This window comes from Equus przewalskii, chromosome 11 (genome assembly GCF_037783145.1).
Source record: "Equus przewalskii isolate Varuska chromosome 11, EquPr2, whole genome shotgun sequence".
In the NCBI taxonomy this organism is placed as follows: domain Eukaryota; kingdom Metazoa; phylum Chordata; class Mammalia; order Perissodactyla; family Equidae; genus Equus; species Equus przewalskii.
Genome location: NC_091841.1, coordinates 10,955,161 through 10,971,317, shown reverse-complemented (window position 1 = coordinate 10,971,317; position 16,157 = coordinate 10,955,161). Strand labels below are relative to the sequence as shown.

Below are 16,157 nucleotides of genomic sequence, written 5' to 3'. Positions count from 1 at the left end.
AGCTGCTCCTCCCCTCCCCTGACCTGTAAGGCAGAGACTCCTGCAGGAAGACCCTGAGAGCCCTACCCTAGCTCCCGACCTTGCCCAGCTCCCCACTGGCCCAGACGTCGCGAGCGTGGGGAGCAGGCCTGGGAGGTGAACCGACGCACAGCTCAGCCACTGAGGCCCCTTTTTCTTCCCAAACTGGCGGGAATCCAGGGACTCTGGCTTGCTCCCGCCTCCCCTGGCCACCTGGGCCACTCCCAGTCTTAGTGGGAGCAGACAAACCACTCTGAGAGGCTCCTTGGGCTCCCAGACATCCCGGCGCCTCGGAGTGGGAGGCGTCCCTCAACACCCCCTCCGCAGTCACTGCAAAACCAACCCAAACCGGGGCTGCTTCGGCTCAGACTGCCCGGCGGGCACCCTCTGCCAGCCTGGACTTCAGGACCATGCTCACCTGGGGCCAGGTGGCATCACCTCTAAATGGGGCCTATTGTCTCAGACTTGTTCCGCAGGTGAGCTTCTTGCCCTCTGGGAACTAATGACTTTGAGCACTAATGAAGGGCAGTGGTGGCAGAGGCTCCCAGGGGCTCCATGGGCAGAGGCTCCCCATGTCTGCAGGTGTGAAGTGATGCCCCTAGGGTGCAAAACCAGCTAATCCACAAGCTGTGGGACCTGCCCAGGGTCAGGCTGCTGGGACCAGGCCAGAGGACGAGCGAGGCCTCTCTCCAGGTGGGCCCTGGAAGGGGAGGCAGCGTCGACTTCCCTCCCACTTCTGACCCGGCACCTTAGGCCAATAGAACCTGAATGCTAAGGCTGAAGGAAAACCGAGATGCCCCGGGGTTCCAGCAGGGCCCCTATCTCCTCCAGGGATGGAGGGGTTGAGGGCTCCCCACAAGGACAGGTGAGGTGGGATGGAGCTGGGGAGAATCAGCGCTCGGCTTTGTGTCTTACTGGGCTAAAATGGGGGAGACAGCAAATTGCTCCCCAGATTCCACAAGGTCAAGCCAGTTGTGGGGGCTGAGGTGGGCTTTAAGGAAAAGCCTCCTGAAGGAAGATGCCAAAGAGGCTGCCATTCAGAGACTGTTCCACCTGACTGGGCCAGGGATGGCAAACACATGGCCCACGTCCCACCGCTACCTGTCCCTGGCCCACGGGACAGCGTGCGAACTGATTACAGAACTCTCCCACGGGGCCAAGATCCAAACGCAGAATTCTCCAGAGCTGCAGCAGGCACCACCATCTACGTACTATCCTTGATCCGCCCTTCCAGCTGCTGTCTGTTCATTTATCAGGCCCCTCAGCCCCAAGGTTCGAGGGTGCATGGGAGGGGAGAGGAGCAGGTTGGGGGAAACGCAGAGGGTGGACACCCAATGGGAAGTAAGAGCCAGGTAAAGAATGAGCAGAAAAGATGGAGCGGTGGATTCAGCTGGGGCACTGGGTCCTTCCCCTGAGACTGGCAACCAGCAAAGGTGGCAGGACCAAATAAACAGCATGAAAGGGACAGTGCCCAGGGTGGGCGCACTATCCTGAATGTCCTGCCTGCTCCCTACGATCAAAGCCAGGGGAGGAACGTCAGCCCCAGTGGGCATCCGATTCTCTGAGCTCCCAGGCCCCTCTGGGGAAAGTCTTCTCCTCCACTGCCTTCTCCCTGAGTCTACTGGATTTTCCAAATACATTCATTTCTGAATGCCCCACTGCCCCAGCCCAGTGCGACTGCACTGGGGACACTCCTACATGCTTTCAAGGTGCTACTGGACTTTCTTCTATTCAGCATCCTATCAGATCACTTCCCATCCCCAGAGTGACGTAACACTGCGCTTCTCAAACTTGGGAGCGTACTAGAAACACCTGGGAAGCTTTAAAAAACACCCAGGCCCCACCTCCAGGCCCATGAGTCAGACAGGCCAAGGGGAAGGTCTAGGAATCTGTGTGATGTTCTGTTTGGGGACCTGGCAGACAGAAAGGGAGGTGGGTTTTGGAATCAGACTAGAGTTCGAATTCTCTCTCGGCCTCTTCCTCGCTCTGTGACTCTGAGCAAAAGACTTATCTCTTTGAGCCTGTGTTTTTGTCGTCTATAAAAGAGGAGAAATAACACTAATCCTGCTTACTTGAAAGAATTATGTAAAGGTACTTGTTGGCTCTCTTGCTTCTTGCTCTTCCTCCTGGAACTGCCTAAAGTTCATGCCTACACGTGCAAATCTGTGCCCTGCAGAAGGGGCGCAGCCACAGGTCAGAAGAGCCAGCACTTGGCACCCTGTGGGCAGGGACAGGAAGCCGCTGGTGGAGCCCCTCCCGCCCCCTCCGGAGCCTGTGAACACTGGAGGCGACATCCTGCAGAGCTGGGTGTAAAGTGCTCCATCTTGCAGGGCTGTGGGTGACAAAACAGAGGTACCAGAAGCTTTGCTCTTGGCCCCGTTGTATGTGACATTGAAGCCTGCGTGGCTTCACAAGAGCCCACGGAGCTCCATCTGGCAGTGTGAGCATCCAGCTCTCTGGGTGTGCTTGGCGACACAGCGCAGGTGCAAAGAGCAGGGCTCTGCTGGGGGGAAGGCAGGCAGAGGGCATAGGTCAGCATTATAAGGACACCAACGCACAAAATGGGAGACAATCGCCCATGTCACTCGTGGGTAAAGTCTACGCCGGGAAGGGACAGGGCAAAATGGGGACCAAATGCCACAAAGCCTGGGCAACTGAAGAAAAGGGAGAGGGTGGCCTTGGGCAGACGCCAAGCGGTCAGAGTCCAGTCTGAGTTCGCTCTGGGGTCCTTAGCTGATTGGCTACAAGCTCCTCAGCCACTGGGGAAGGGCAGGGGGCAGCCAGGAAACAGCCCAGGGAGCCAGATGGGGTCCTCACGGGGCTCCACCTTCCCTCACCTTACACGGGGCTATACCGTGGCAGGAAGCGGCTCCCAGCCAACACCGGTGCGCTTGTCATGAGCTGTCTGTACTCAGTCTTTCCACACCCTCCCCCAAGTTCCTCACCAGAGTCCTGGTCAAAGCCCCGTCATAGGCACAAGATGGGGACATTTGGTGTGCTGGGGGAGGGGGCAAGATGGAGCTTGAACAGCCAGCACAGATTCCAGACTGCAGTCCAGCCCATTCCTTTCCCAGCAAGGACTGGAAGCAGGGAGGGGAAGAGACACCTACTGTCTAGAAGTAGCAGAGTTTGGGGGTCTCCCTGCTAATTGAGAGCAATGGAGGACAGGTGGCCCGGCACCCCGAATCCCAAGGAGAGGCTGAAAACGCTGAGCGACTAAATCAGTGACCAGTGCCCCAGGACAGGCATGTGTGGTGACAGGAGCAACGGGGCCATGTTCTGCAGATGCCATGCAGTGGTAGTAGGCGACCGGGCACCACGGCAGCCCAGGGGGGCGGCGGGACCCCCATCTCACCGGGGCTAGGAGGCTCAGAGGGAGCCCTGTGCTATCAGTGCCAAGAAGTGGCGAGAGCCCAGCTGCGGGGGCCCTACCTGCCGGTGCCAGGGGGCAAGGTGACTGTCTCGCTGCGGGAAGCTGACCCTGCCTCGATGCCACAGAGGAGGAGCGCTAAGCGGCCGGCGCCAGTGCCTGGACGCCGGGGGACCCCCGCACGGAGCCAACGCCAAGACAGCCCGTCCGGCCGGGGCCCGGGGGAGACCTCCGCCAGCTGTCAGTCTCGAGGGGGCCGAGGATGCCGGCCGGTGCCCGCCGCCGCCCCGCTCACCTGTGCCCGAAGAGCCGCAGCCCCGGGAAGCGCCGCTTGCTGAGCCGCCGCGGCGCCTTGTCCGGTTCGGGACCCGCGTCGCGCTCGGAGCCGCTGGACGAGGCGGAGGCCGACTCGGAGTCGCTGCTCCGGGCCTCGGGGCTGCCGTCCCGCGGCTCCATCCGGCCCTAGCCCCGGCCGGCGGCGGGCCCGCGGGAGACGCCCATGCCGGGCCGGCGGCCGGGCTCAGCACGCCCGCTCCGTGCCGCCCGGCGCGGCCATGGCGCGCGCTCGCTCCGCCCGCCCCTCGCCGCGCGCCCCCGCGCCCCACGCCCAGGTGCCCGGGAAGCGGCCGCCGCCGCTCCAGGAAGTGCCGCCAGCCGCGGCCGCAGGACCCCGCATAGCTGGCCGGGCCGCTGCCTGCCCGCCGCCGAGCACGCCCCCTCGGCTGCGCGGCCGCGCCGGCCCGAGGCGCCCTCTGCCGGCCGCCGGCCGCGCAGCACCCCGCCTCGGCCGGCCGGAGGGGCGGGGCCGAGAGGGGCGGGGCGACCGAGGCCCCGCCTCCACCCCGTCCCCGCGGCTGGTCCGCCTGCATCCCGCGGAATCTCGGGCAGACACACCCAATCTTCTCCTCCTCCGAGCACGCCCCCCCCCCCAACAGCCTACATGCTCACAAGTGAACCCCCGCGAGGGCAGCTGTCACCACCTCCCCTCCCACAGCCACGCGGAGTAGACACCTTTCTCGCACACTCTGTGCCGGCTCACAGCCGTTCAATCTCCACCCTTACCCCCAGGCTCTTCCACATCCCACCCACGGGAACGAAAGTCACACAGAGCTCTCCATACACACGGAACAAACAGGCGTCGCATACACACGTACGTCCCTCATTGCTCGAACTCACGCCTCCCACTCCAGCCTCTCGCACTCAGAGGGACATACCAGGACGAAAGTCACTCAGCGACCCTCGGGCACACCAACAGAGAAGGCACACGTTTGTCATGCAGATTCGTCTTTCCACAGCTATTCACAGTTGTTTCCAAGACTTTCACACACTCCTAAGATGCAGCATTTTCCCAATACACTATCCAACGGAACCCGTAGATGGCTTACACACTCCTAAATACAGCCACATAAGGACCACACTCTCATTCACCAACATACACACCCACGTAGAACATACACATCTTTCTCCTGTGCACAGATACCCCCAAGAGGGCGGTGACACATTGCCACATCGCTCTCACACACACATCACCCACCCAGAAATATACCTCGCGGGTACCCACAAACACACCCCAAGGGCAGCAGAGGTTGTCCCCCTCTAGAGACGACGAAAGCAACTGGAACCAGAGCAGTCACCTGTAGTGGCCCAGCCAGCACAGGTGCGGGGGAACCAGCAGCTCGGGCAGCCCCTGATAGCCCCTGCAGGGCTCACAAAGTGGGGCCGGGAAGCCGGAGAGCATGGTCGGCTCCCTCCCAAATCCTGCGACCTTGGTGCCCACACCAACTGCCCGCTGCTTCTGCTATTGCTCCTCTCTGCGAAGCCACATCCTGTCATCTTTACTCTCACCCTTTCCCCTGGGGTTCTGGCAGCCCGTTTCCCAACTGTAGCCAACCACATGTAGCCTGTGCTGGGGGCTGTGACCTCTGGGCAGTCCTGCCGCTTTGAGAAATAGCACCCAGAAGCTCAGAACCTCCTCCCAGCTTCCTTCAGGTTTCCCGTGGTCCTGGCAAGGTCTGACAGGGGAGGTGGGGCACCAGCCCTCCAGCCAGCAGCAATGCCAGGGTGGCCAGGAGGAGGGCAGTGAAGTCCCCAAGTCGTCGACACTGTCCTACTGGGGTGCATGTGTCCCTTTGGGGAAGTTTCTCAATGGTTCTGACACCCAGCTCTGAGGGCAGTTTGCAAAAGGCCTTCCAGCAACCAACGCCGCTCTCCCGTGCAGGCTCCTCTTCCCAGATCCCGCTGCTCTTAGCTCCCTCGACTGTGAGCCTCCAGCAAGCTCGGCCCTCCACCACACGGCCCCCCAACAATTCGAACATCAGAGCTCCCGTCACCCTGCCAGGAACCTCTTTGCCCTTTTCTGAACCTCCGCAGAGCCGTTGGACAACAGGTGGGTAACCCCACTTATGCCACAACCCCTCACCCCAGAAAAAAGACTCATTGAGGGCCAGAGGTCCCCCTGCCCATGCCCAGGCCGCCCCGAGTACCTACTGTGTCTGGGGGGCCTCGGCTGGGATCTGTGGCACGTCCCAGGAGCGGTAGCGCCACATCTGCCTCAGTGCCCCCGGCTGCTCCCCTTCTTCTGTCCCCAGCGCCTCCGCGGGGCCCAGAGCAGTGGCCTCATCGCAGCCTCCCCCGGTACTGTGGCCGGCCCCCAATACGCTCATCCTGCCCGACGACTCTCTTCCTCTTTCGGCACTTCCTGACCGGGGGGCCCTGCGAGAGGCCAGCTGGCTGCCCCAGAGGAGGGCCACAGGCCTCCCAGGCGCCTTCCGCTGGCTGGGGCAGGAGGCTGGCTGGGAAGAGGAGCTGCACGAGAGGGCAAGAGGCAGGTGAGGACAAGCCCAGCCCAGCAGCCAGGAGACAGCCCCAAGAGTAAGAGGCTGCCGGGCAGCCAGCAGGCCTGCCCGGGCTGGAATCTGAGCCTCAGCCGCAGTCTGGCCTTCCTCTCCACTTAACCTCTCCAACCTTCCCCGCAGGGTCCTGCTGAGGGCTGCCACCTCATCACAACTGACGGGTACATGGGTGGGCGGTGCTCAGCCCACATATAGTTCTCTTTCCTTAACACCTCTGTCAGCATCGCATCATCTAACACAGGGTCGGGCACGTGGATAGTGATGGAGTGGGAAGAGTAACCAAATTGGAGCTAGAAGATGTGGGCCTCTGTCCTGTTTCTGCCACCTACCAGCTGTGGAACTGGATCATTCATCCCCTAAGTATTTAGTGAGTGCCTTCAATGTTTCAGGCGCTGCATCAGAGTCTATAGCAGTGAGCAAGGAAACAGGGCCCCAAGCCCACGGAGCTTAGATTCTAGTGGGGAAGACATCTAGGAAATGAATAATCAATATGTAAAATAATGTCAGGAGATGCGATGCGCTATAGGGAAAAATGAAGGGGGAAGAGGAGGAGGATGGGGGTGCTACTTAGGTAGGGGGATCTGGGAAGTCCTCTCTGAGGAGGTGACATTTCAGAACAGATCTGAATGAATACAGAGAGCGAACTATGTGTCTGGGAGAACACTATTCTAGGTGGAAGGAACAGTAAGAGCAAAGACTGAACAAGGAATGCACTTGAAGTGTCTGAAGAATAAAAAAGGCCACACTGTGCTGGACTTTGGGGCCATCACAGGGACTTGGTAAATAAATTGTAAGGCATACGCTTACTCTTTATTATTCAGGTTGGTTCCAGGATGGAAAGTGTACCTTCCTCAAGCGCTCTTTACTCACAATGCTCTATAATTAATTCTTTAGCTCTCTATGTGTGTGTTACCCCAGAAGGCTGTAAATTTCTCGAGGACACAAATGGTGTCAGCTCAGTTCAGTTCAATAAACATTTACGCTACAGAACGTGCAGACACGGGAGTGCTCACGATGCCATCCTCAGAGAGCTCCCTCTGATGCTGTAATCACCTTTGTGTCCCTCATGACTGGGACATAATATTTCTCAAGAAATATTTGCTTAGTAAGTCATGCTATGTCATGAGTCATTAACACTCAGTAATAATAAAACAATAGCTAATATTTCTTGGACACCTCCACGCCACAAACCTTGGAATCCTTGTCACGACCCTATGAGGCAGCTCTCGTTATTTTCCTCCTTTTATAGATGGGGAAACTGAGGCACAGAGCTGCTAAGTTCATTTGTCCAAGGTCACCCAGCTGGTCAGTAGTGGAAATAAGAATCGGACCCCAGAGTCTGTGCCTTTAAATAAGACATCCCGTTGCCCCTCCAGGCTTAGTGGCATAGCAGGGGCTTTCCCTCCAGCCCCTCACCTCTGAATCCCTCATGCTGTGGCCCATCAGAGACTCTGCCAGCCAGGCCAAGGGCCATTCTAGAATGAGGCTGTTGCAGGGCCCTGCCCTCTCCCAGGGATTCTGCAAGTAGCTTGAGCAGTTAAACAGAGGAAATGGGGCTGGGCTTGTTTTCCAGCTGAGGCTTCTCACAGCCCTGGAACAGCAGAGAGCAGGAAATGTGGCTCCTGGAGGGGAAGCTGGGCCAGCTGGAGGCTCTGGGAGGCAGAGCAGTCCCAGCTGGGGCACTGGGGTCCCCTCGGCCTTGTACTCTCTGAAGCTGTCATCACTTTCCAGGTGGGGTGGGGGAGGGCAGGACTGGAAGGCACAGGTGCACAAGGCTGGGGAGGACGCCCTTGGCAGTTCCTAGGACAACATGTGCTGGCAACTGGGGAGCTGGGGACCCCTCAGAATCCAGCCAGATCCACACAGGAAGAGGAATCTGGGTAAGAAAATTATTCTGGGCTTTGTGGAGGCCCCAGAGAGTGAGGCGTTCTACTTTCCGTGGCCTGGATGAGCAAGTGGGAGCTGGGGAGAAGAAATGTACCAGGGCACCAAGCACTCCACCTGCGATCTGGACAGCCTCTGCTCTCATAACCAGCCAGGACAGCCTCCTTGGCCTGACCTTCAAGGCTCCTTCTGCTCCGGTTCCTTTCTTTTTCGCCTCTTCGTCCAGGCTTTCCCTGCTGAGCTTTCCTCTCAGCCCACACCATGCTGGTGCCTGCCTTGAAGCAACTGTTGGACAATTTCTTCCCTCCTTTTTTGCACTCTCTTCAACATGCCGCCCTCACCCCTGCCATTCCATTCTGCATATGCTGCTCTCCTTACCCTGTCCGCCCTTAATGATTGGCCAGTCAAAATCTCCATCCTTCAGACCCCAGCCCAAGAAACAAAAGTGGGGAAGTGGAAAGAGCCCCAGCCACTGAGTCCATTTGTTCAAACTCCAGCCTGTGCTGGGTGACCCTGGGCAAGTCACTTAACATCTTTGGGTTGGACCCGATGATTTCTAAGATCTTGTCTAGCTTTGCTGGTTTCATTTGGATCTCCTCCCCTGATCTCCAGGTTTTCACTCATTCATTCATTCATATGACAAATATTTTGTAAGTACCTACTAAGTGTCACAGCCTGCTCCAGAGCCAGCATTCCCATCCCACTGATTTATCTCTCGCATGCATTTTTATTCCCAAGAATATTCCTAGATCATGTGGCCTTTTGGGCACATTAGTCTTGTCTCCTTACAAGATTCTTGAAGCCTCTGTTGCTGCTGGCTAGGTGCTGGGTGCACAGTATGTGCTCAGTAACTTCCTATGGAAATTGAGTACGGTGTCCAACAAGTTGAACAGGGGCAGGGGGACTGGCTTCCTCTTGCCGTGAGTGGCTCTGGTGAGACATGGGGGATTTTTGAGGCTAAGTCCCTCCCTAGCAGCTAGGCCTGTGATCCAGGTAGCTGCTGAAGCCCTTGGGAACAACCCAGAGTCCAAGAGTACCTGCCGATCGCTGGCCCCTGCCCCACAGAGGAGCAAGATGCACCTGCGTTGGACTGTAAGTGCCGCTGGCTAGTGACAGATGGAAATTCGATTAGGCTCCTTCTGGGAAGCCTCATTAAAGTCCTGAGCAGGAGGAAATCTGGAGGAGGGGCTGGGGACTCTCTCCCACTGGGGCCAGAGAGCTGTGGGAGCCCAGCAGACACAGGTGGTCCCTCAAACCACGATCTCTCTTGGAAACTGTCCTTTGGTACCTCCGAGGCCCCCGGCTGGAGGGGAGGGGAGCCTGGGTGGCTCTCCTCTCCATCTGGGTCAGCTGGATCTGCCCTAAAGAACTCTCTTCTGCCCCCAGCCTGGACTGTAGCATCAAGCCCCCAGGGCAGGATCAGGGGGACTCCAGCCCCGCAAGTCTCCCCCGCTCCCCCCATCTGTTGGCTCATAAACCCAGATGGCAGAAGCATCTTTTATCCCCCACTCCTTGGGATATGTGCACTTGGTATAGAGCCAAAAGAAAAGATCCTAAGGATGGAAGTCCAGGTTCTTGGAAGCCTGACAGAGTAAAAGGAGTTTTTGGAGTGAAACCGATCTGAATCTGGATCCTGGTCTACCAGTTCCTGGCTGTGGGACCTCAGCAAATTGCTTAACTTCTCTGAGGCTCAACTTCTTACCAGTAAGATGCTGCCCAGTGGTCCTCAAACCCCCACCTACTCTGCGCTCCCCACTTAGTCTTCCTTCCCCAGACATCGCAGGCCGAGAGCACTGGTCAAGCACGGCGGAGCCCAGCAGAAGCCAGATCGAATCCAAAGGCCTCTCCGACTCGCTCTGTGTATCCTTGAACAGAGGTTTCCCCAGCCTGTGCTGCCCTTGTCCTCTGGACCTGGACCCTTGAGGACTTTCTCTTAATGCTCGGCTCTGAAATTTCACCAATTGAAGCAAAAATGAGACCTGGGGTTTTTCAGCAGCTCACACACCAGAGAAGCTGTTTAAATGCTTCTGCTGGAATTGGTCCTCCCAGCTCCCCTCTGAAATGCCCGAATAGCTTGTGCCCACTGGTGCGAGGGGTTGGGGGCGCATCAGCTGCTGGGGGGCATGCCCCAAGCACCCTCTGTCAAAACAGGGTCGGAGAAAACCCTCTTTCTTGGATCTTAGTCCTGGTGGCTGCTGCCTTCATGATGAGCCTGGCTCCACCTCCGGCTCTGCCCTCCTTGGCCTTCGACTCTCTCGTCAGCAAGAACCTCAGGTCCCTGGAGGGAGGAAGGCGTTCTGGGAGTTGGCCCGGGCCCCGCCCTTCCCAAGGGAAGGAAAATGGAGAGACCCCCAGCTTCCGGCTTCCTCTGGCAACAGGCCCCCTCCTCCCGCTGCAGCTCCGCTCTCTGCCCCCGGTTTTTGCATTTTTAATTCAGGACAGAATGTGATCTCTTGCAGCGTGTTGCTTTATCCTGTTGCTATTTAAATTACAAATCGGCCCCATCTCCCTGTCACTCCTGGGTTATTTTTAGCTTCTGGTAAATAGCAGCAGGGAGAGTGGGATCAGGTGCCCCTCCCTCGAGGAGCTGTGTACCCACAGCCCCGTGCCCGTTGCTGGGGGACCCTCCCCTGCCAATTGGCACCCCCAGTCGCTTCCCCCAAGCCCCTCTGTGGCAGTGGAGCGGGTATGGAGAGGGCCGCAGGCTGGGACATGCATGCTTGCTCAGCCCTTTGCTCTTAAGTCTCTGTTTTAACTCTGCCACCCTCAGGTCTCACCACCCATCCATCACTCAGGGTCTGCCTCCTTCAGAGGCCTTCCTGGACCCCCCCAACCCCCAAGGCGGTCCAGCCGCAGAGGGCCAAAGATCTGTCTCACCTCTGCTATGAGTCAGGAACTTCACGTCTCTTATCTTCTTTCATCTTCCCAGCCACCCTCTTGTGCAGGTATTACTGATCCCAGGTTTCCATGAGGAAACAGGGTCAGAGGTGAAAGCGACTTACCCAGCGAGGAAGGGGCAGGGCTGGAATTTGAACCCAGGTTTTCTGACCCCAAGTCTGCATGCGTGTGCATTGCACTGCCTCTCGTGGCAGAATGCATGTGCCACTCTGCCCAATGCCCACCATCAGCTGGTTTTCCCATGTGTTTGTCCTGTCCCATCTATGGGATCAGGGGCTGGCAGACTATGGCCCACGGGCCGTATCTGGCTTGCTGCCTGTTTTTGTATGGCTGTGAGCTAAGAATGGTTTTTACAATTTTCAATGGTTAGAAAAAAGTGAAAGAATAATATTTGTGAAAGTGGAAATGATATGAAATTTAAAGTTCAGGGTCTATAAATAAAGCTTTACTGGAACCCAGCCATGCTCATTCGTTTACATATAATCTATGGTTGCTTTTGCACGACAATGGCAGAGCAGGGTGACAGAGACCATGTGATCCCAGAGCCTAAAATATTTACTGTCTGGCCCCGTACTGGATCACACTTTTGTCAAGGGAAGGGACCATGTCCCATACTTTCACGTCGTACAGTGCGTGGCCCAGGGGCAGAACTCCAGACAGAGGTGCTGGTCTTCCTTCAAGGCCCTTCTGGGGCCACAACAGCACGCAGCACGGGGAAGGCCCCTGCCAGCCACATCCCAGTCATTCGGCTCCCGTTTTCCCTTTCTCTCTCTCCTTCAGCTTCTTCACAGATGAAACTAGTGGTTTCCAAACCTGCCTGGCTATCAAAATTAGGTGGCGGAGGTTTTTAAATTTGAGATGCCCAAGCCCAACCCCAGACTATGTGTATCAGGATCTCCAGGACTAGGGCTTTAGAAATGATTTGAAAAGAGATCCCCAGGTGATGTAGTTTGGGAACCACTGGGCTTAGCTTCAGAGGCCCAAGTTCTGCATCTTCTGACGGGTCCTTTCAGACCAAACCCAATGCCCCTTGCTCCCCTCTGGCTTTTCCCAGGCTGGAGGCCACCTTCCAGTCGTTTCTTGAGCCCAACCCTGAGCATTTAGGACTTCCTTAAGTGTATGGGAGGTAACTTTCTTAATGCCCAGATGCAGACGCAAGACATAAGAGCATCACCTCTCTGCCCTTTCTGGACTTATTGGAAACCAGATCCCATTAAAACCAAACAAGAAACCACCTCTCTCAAGTCTTTCTCTTGCCTATTTTCCTGCATCCCCCACTCCCTCCACATCGAGTTTCTCCTGGCACAGACCTGCCATCTCTCCATCACCTAAACCAGCTGCCACGGCTGCTTCCAGCCCACGCCGGGGCTGTGGGATGAAGGGAACCTGTTTCTCAGAAACCCCCACGCCCCTAAAAGCTTCTACTGTCCTGCTGAAAGCCCCCGTCCTCGCTGACGTCAGAGGCAGCCAGGCCTCAATCCAGCTTCCGCTTCCACCCCTCGCCCTCAGATTTTTTGCCCCCGCATTCCTATCTAAAAAGCCTTTTCTCTGTGTGAAGGGCTTTCAACTGCTTTTCTTAGCAACTCCTCACAGCAGGGGTGGGAGGTTGAGCTTCGAGCCAGAGCTGCAGGGAACGGTGGCAGGCAGAGGGACGTGAAAAGGGCCCCCGTGGGCCTGAGCTCCTGCCAGCCCCCATGGCCTGTACAAGGAAGGGTGGCACTGGTCACCAGGCCACTCAGCTCTGCAGCCACGTGGGAGGGCTTAGCTGGAAAGCACAGCTCGTTCCACTGGGGTCCCCTGGGCAGCCTAGGGCTGCTGTCTCGTTCCCAGGGCTTCCTCTGCCCCTTACCCAGGGGGCTCTTCCTGCCTTGATGCTCTGTCCAGTCTGGTCCTAAGACTGGGCTCCTGGCCTGACCCTGGGGTACAAAGAGGTGCCTTGCCTGACCCGTCCAAGGCTGACAGCTGGAGCCCACCCTGGGGCTGTCTCCTGCAGCCCTCACACAGGTGACCCAGTGGTCTCCTGATCCCTTCACAGCCAGAGAGGAGCCATGGCTCAGTTACCTTGCATCCTTAGTGACTAGAGACCTCAAGTTTGGGATGTAGAGAGGCCTCCAGTCAGGAACCACCCAAGGGGAATCCCAGCCCTTGCAGCTGCCTCTGTGTGTGTGCGCGTGCAGCATCTTCCATCTCAGCTCTTTAATTATTCTCTGCTCCCTATCCTCTAAGCCTCTACCCCATTCTGGTCTCCTTTCCAGGCCCAGATGCTGTTTGTCCCTGACTCACAGCCAAGGAAAATCCTAGAGTCACCCCCTTATGTTATAGGGGAAGAACTGAGGCCCAGAGAGGGATATTGTCTAGCTCAAGGACACAAAGCAAGTCACTGGCAGAAAACAGAATACAAGCCAGGTCTCCTGACTCCCAGACTAACATTTCTTTCAGGTTTCTACAGTCTATACCCATCCCTCATCCATTCCTCTGCACTCTCCTCCCTTAAGGGACTTTCAGGGGCTCCTTTATCTGCAACCAGAAGGCATGAGACAGAAGAGGCCCTCCTCTCAGCATGGCATTCTGAAAGGACTTGGTAATGGAGCCCAGTGTACCTCTGATTCCTTCCCCAGAAGTGAAGGTGGAACCCCCGGGAACCTAACCGACTGCCCACTTACTCTGAGCATCTCCCTCCATGATGGCGGAGAAGCCCCACTCCTTCTCTCTCAACCTCCCCGAGGGATGGAGGCCTCATGGCCACTAAAAATACCGGAGCCCTTCGAGCTCCCGGGGCTGGGCTGGTTTTATGAAACCCCTTCCCAGAAGCCCCAGAGAGAAGCAGGCCAGCCTCAGACACACCCCAAAGCCCCGAGGTTGTAACCAGATGGGGACCTTGTCCCCTCTAACTAGGCTGAGGGCTTCAAGGACTGCAGATGCCTCCATGTCCCTGCTGGACCCTGCAAAGGAGGTCACGCTGGGCCAGGGGCTTTAGCGGGGGCAGCCTGTCCAAGTCGAGGCTGTGGTCTGGGAGGGGAAGAGGGAAGTGCGGGCTGCCCCTCCCATGTCCCCCCCCCATGTAGCTTACCCACCCTTGCTGAGGGGCACCTCACTGTCTCCATCCCAGGTCACAGAAGTGGTCCCTGGGGCCCACTCCAGCTGTCTCCTCCAGGGGATCCCTGAGTAGAGGCGGCTGGACCGCGGAGGCTGGGGATCTTTCACAGGCGGAGACGGTTTAATTAAGAAGAATCGGCTAGAGGCGCCAGGTTCAGCCTGCCACTGGGGGTGCCAGTGAGGGCCTGCTGGTGCAAAGGGGTCCAGGAGCGGATTCCCTTCCCCATCTCTAGGCATCAGGGGCTCAGCCCTGGTGGCAGGGAGCATCTCAGTCACTTCCACAAGCCAGTGCCTAGCACAGGGTCAGCACACAGGAGAGCTCAGGTAGGGCCTAGTGAATGACTAAGGGGTCCCTCTTTCCCCAGCAGAAGGGCCAGGGGGTGTCTCCCGGCTCTCCCCAGGGCAGAGGGGTTTGTAAGGATCACGTCTTGGTTATTTCTCCCCTCAGCGCCCAGTGCGGTGCCTGGCACGCAGTTGGCATCAGTAATTCCGTGTTGAATGAATCGGGCTTTCACGGTTCATATAGAGAAGGGGTCCCAGAAGCTCTCCCTTCCCCCTGCACACGGAGGACAGAGACCCCCTGGAAGTCATTTCTGAATCCCCAGGGCCTAGAGCGGCGCGGGGCCAGCTGCGGGCGCTCCATGAATGTCAACTGAAAATGGGGGTGGTCCCAAGCGCTGCGCCCCCCGCCCCCCAGCCCCCGTTCTCCTTACCTGTAGGACACCTGCTTTAGGAGGTGCATCTGGCGGAAGCGTTCCTCCACCGGGGGCCCAGCGGCCATGCCCCGGGGGCCCTCGGGCCACGGCGGCGGGACCGCGGGTTCCTCCCCGCGCCGGCAGCGCCGCCGCACCACCTCCTCCTCGGCCGCCCGGCCGCCGCCAGCCCCGTCCCCGCGGGGCCCTCCACCGCCCGGCCCCTCGGCCATTCTGCGGCAGCCGGTTCGCGCGGCCTCCGCGGCCTGTCGGGGTTCCCTGCTAAAGTTGGGTCTCCCTTCCTCCTGGGCCCCGGGACGCGCGGCGAGGACCAAGGCAAGTGCTGGGTCCCGCGCGTCCCTCCCGACGCCGGGGCTGCGCCGACGGGAGCAGCGGGATGCGGGGCGCTGCGCCTGGAGGGGCCGGCGGGGAGCCTCCCGCGCCCCGGGGGGTCCTTGGCGGGGGTCCTCGGTGGGGGTCGGGGTGCCGCGTCGTGCGCGCCGGGGTGCCCCCCGGACGGCTGCAGCCGGAGCCCGAGCGGAGCGGGAGCCGGAGCTCGCTCGCCGCTGCTGCGCGCCCGAGTGTCACCTTAGAGACACCGCCAGCCCGCGGGGTCCGGGGGGAGGCGCCGCCCCGCCCCGCCTGCCCGGCTCGGGCACGGAAGGAGCGAGCCCGGCCCAGCGGAGGCCGGCACGAGCCCTACCCCGGGGCGCAAGGCTGGGGGCGTGGGGCGCCCGAGGAGCCCACCCCTGCGCCCCCTCCCCCGGACCCCGCGGCTCGGCAGCTGCCAATCACAGCCCCGCCTGTCACTCAGCGGCGGCGATGCGCCCCCACCCCCCCCCCTCGTCCCGCGCTTTCCGGCTTGGCATTCGCCGCGGCGCCGGGCAGGTTGGGGGGGGGGGGGGCGGGGGCGTTGACATGAGCTGGCTTTAACCCCGTCGGCGCCACGGGAATTTAGAGACCCGGTTAGATTTGGGGAAGGGGCACAGGAACACACTCTGGGACGCCTTGAATTTGGGGATGGATCTGATCGCCGGTAACACCGTCTCTAGGCCTAGAGATCTTCTGGACTTGCCCGGAGAGGGACCCCGCTGGGGGTGAGGGAACTTCCCCAACTGGAGCCCTCGGTCGCCAGCCCCAAGGCGCGGCTGCCTCTTCTGACCTGCCCTCCCGAGGCTCCCGGGCCAGGGTCTCCCAGAAGGTTGAATGAGCCTCCTGGGTTAGGAGAGGCTGATGGGAGAGAGGGAAGCCCACTGGGAAAGGAACGACTAGAGGGCTCCTTGTGGTCCATCTTGGACGCCCCCTCTTCTTCCGCCTCTAAATCTCATGGTCCCTCCTTGCATCATC

General features: G+C 59.0%; 1 protein-coding gene across 16 annotated transcripts in view; it reads right to left on the bottom strand.

The window, feature by feature from the left end:
* DGKZ (diacylglycerol kinase zeta) overlaps positions 1–15,358 on the bottom strand; it is a 41,052-nt gene extending 25,694 nt beyond the window's left edge. For 2 of the 16 annotated variants that reach the window (XM_070564949.1, XM_070564950.1), the window contains exon 1: positions 5,876–6,177. In XM_070564949.1, coding sequence (XP_070421050.1) covers positions 5,876–6,051 — 176 coding nt within the window. In that variant the 5' untranslated portion in view covers positions 6,052–6,177. Of the gene's footprint in view, positions 1–3,683; positions 3,978–5,871; positions 6,391–14,831 lie in introns of those variants that run through there. The other 14 variants (XM_070564951.1, XM_070564952.1, XM_070564958.1 and 11 more) reach the window with 12 other exon arrangements.
* Between the last annotated feature and the right edge of the window lie 799 nt (positions 15,359–16,157).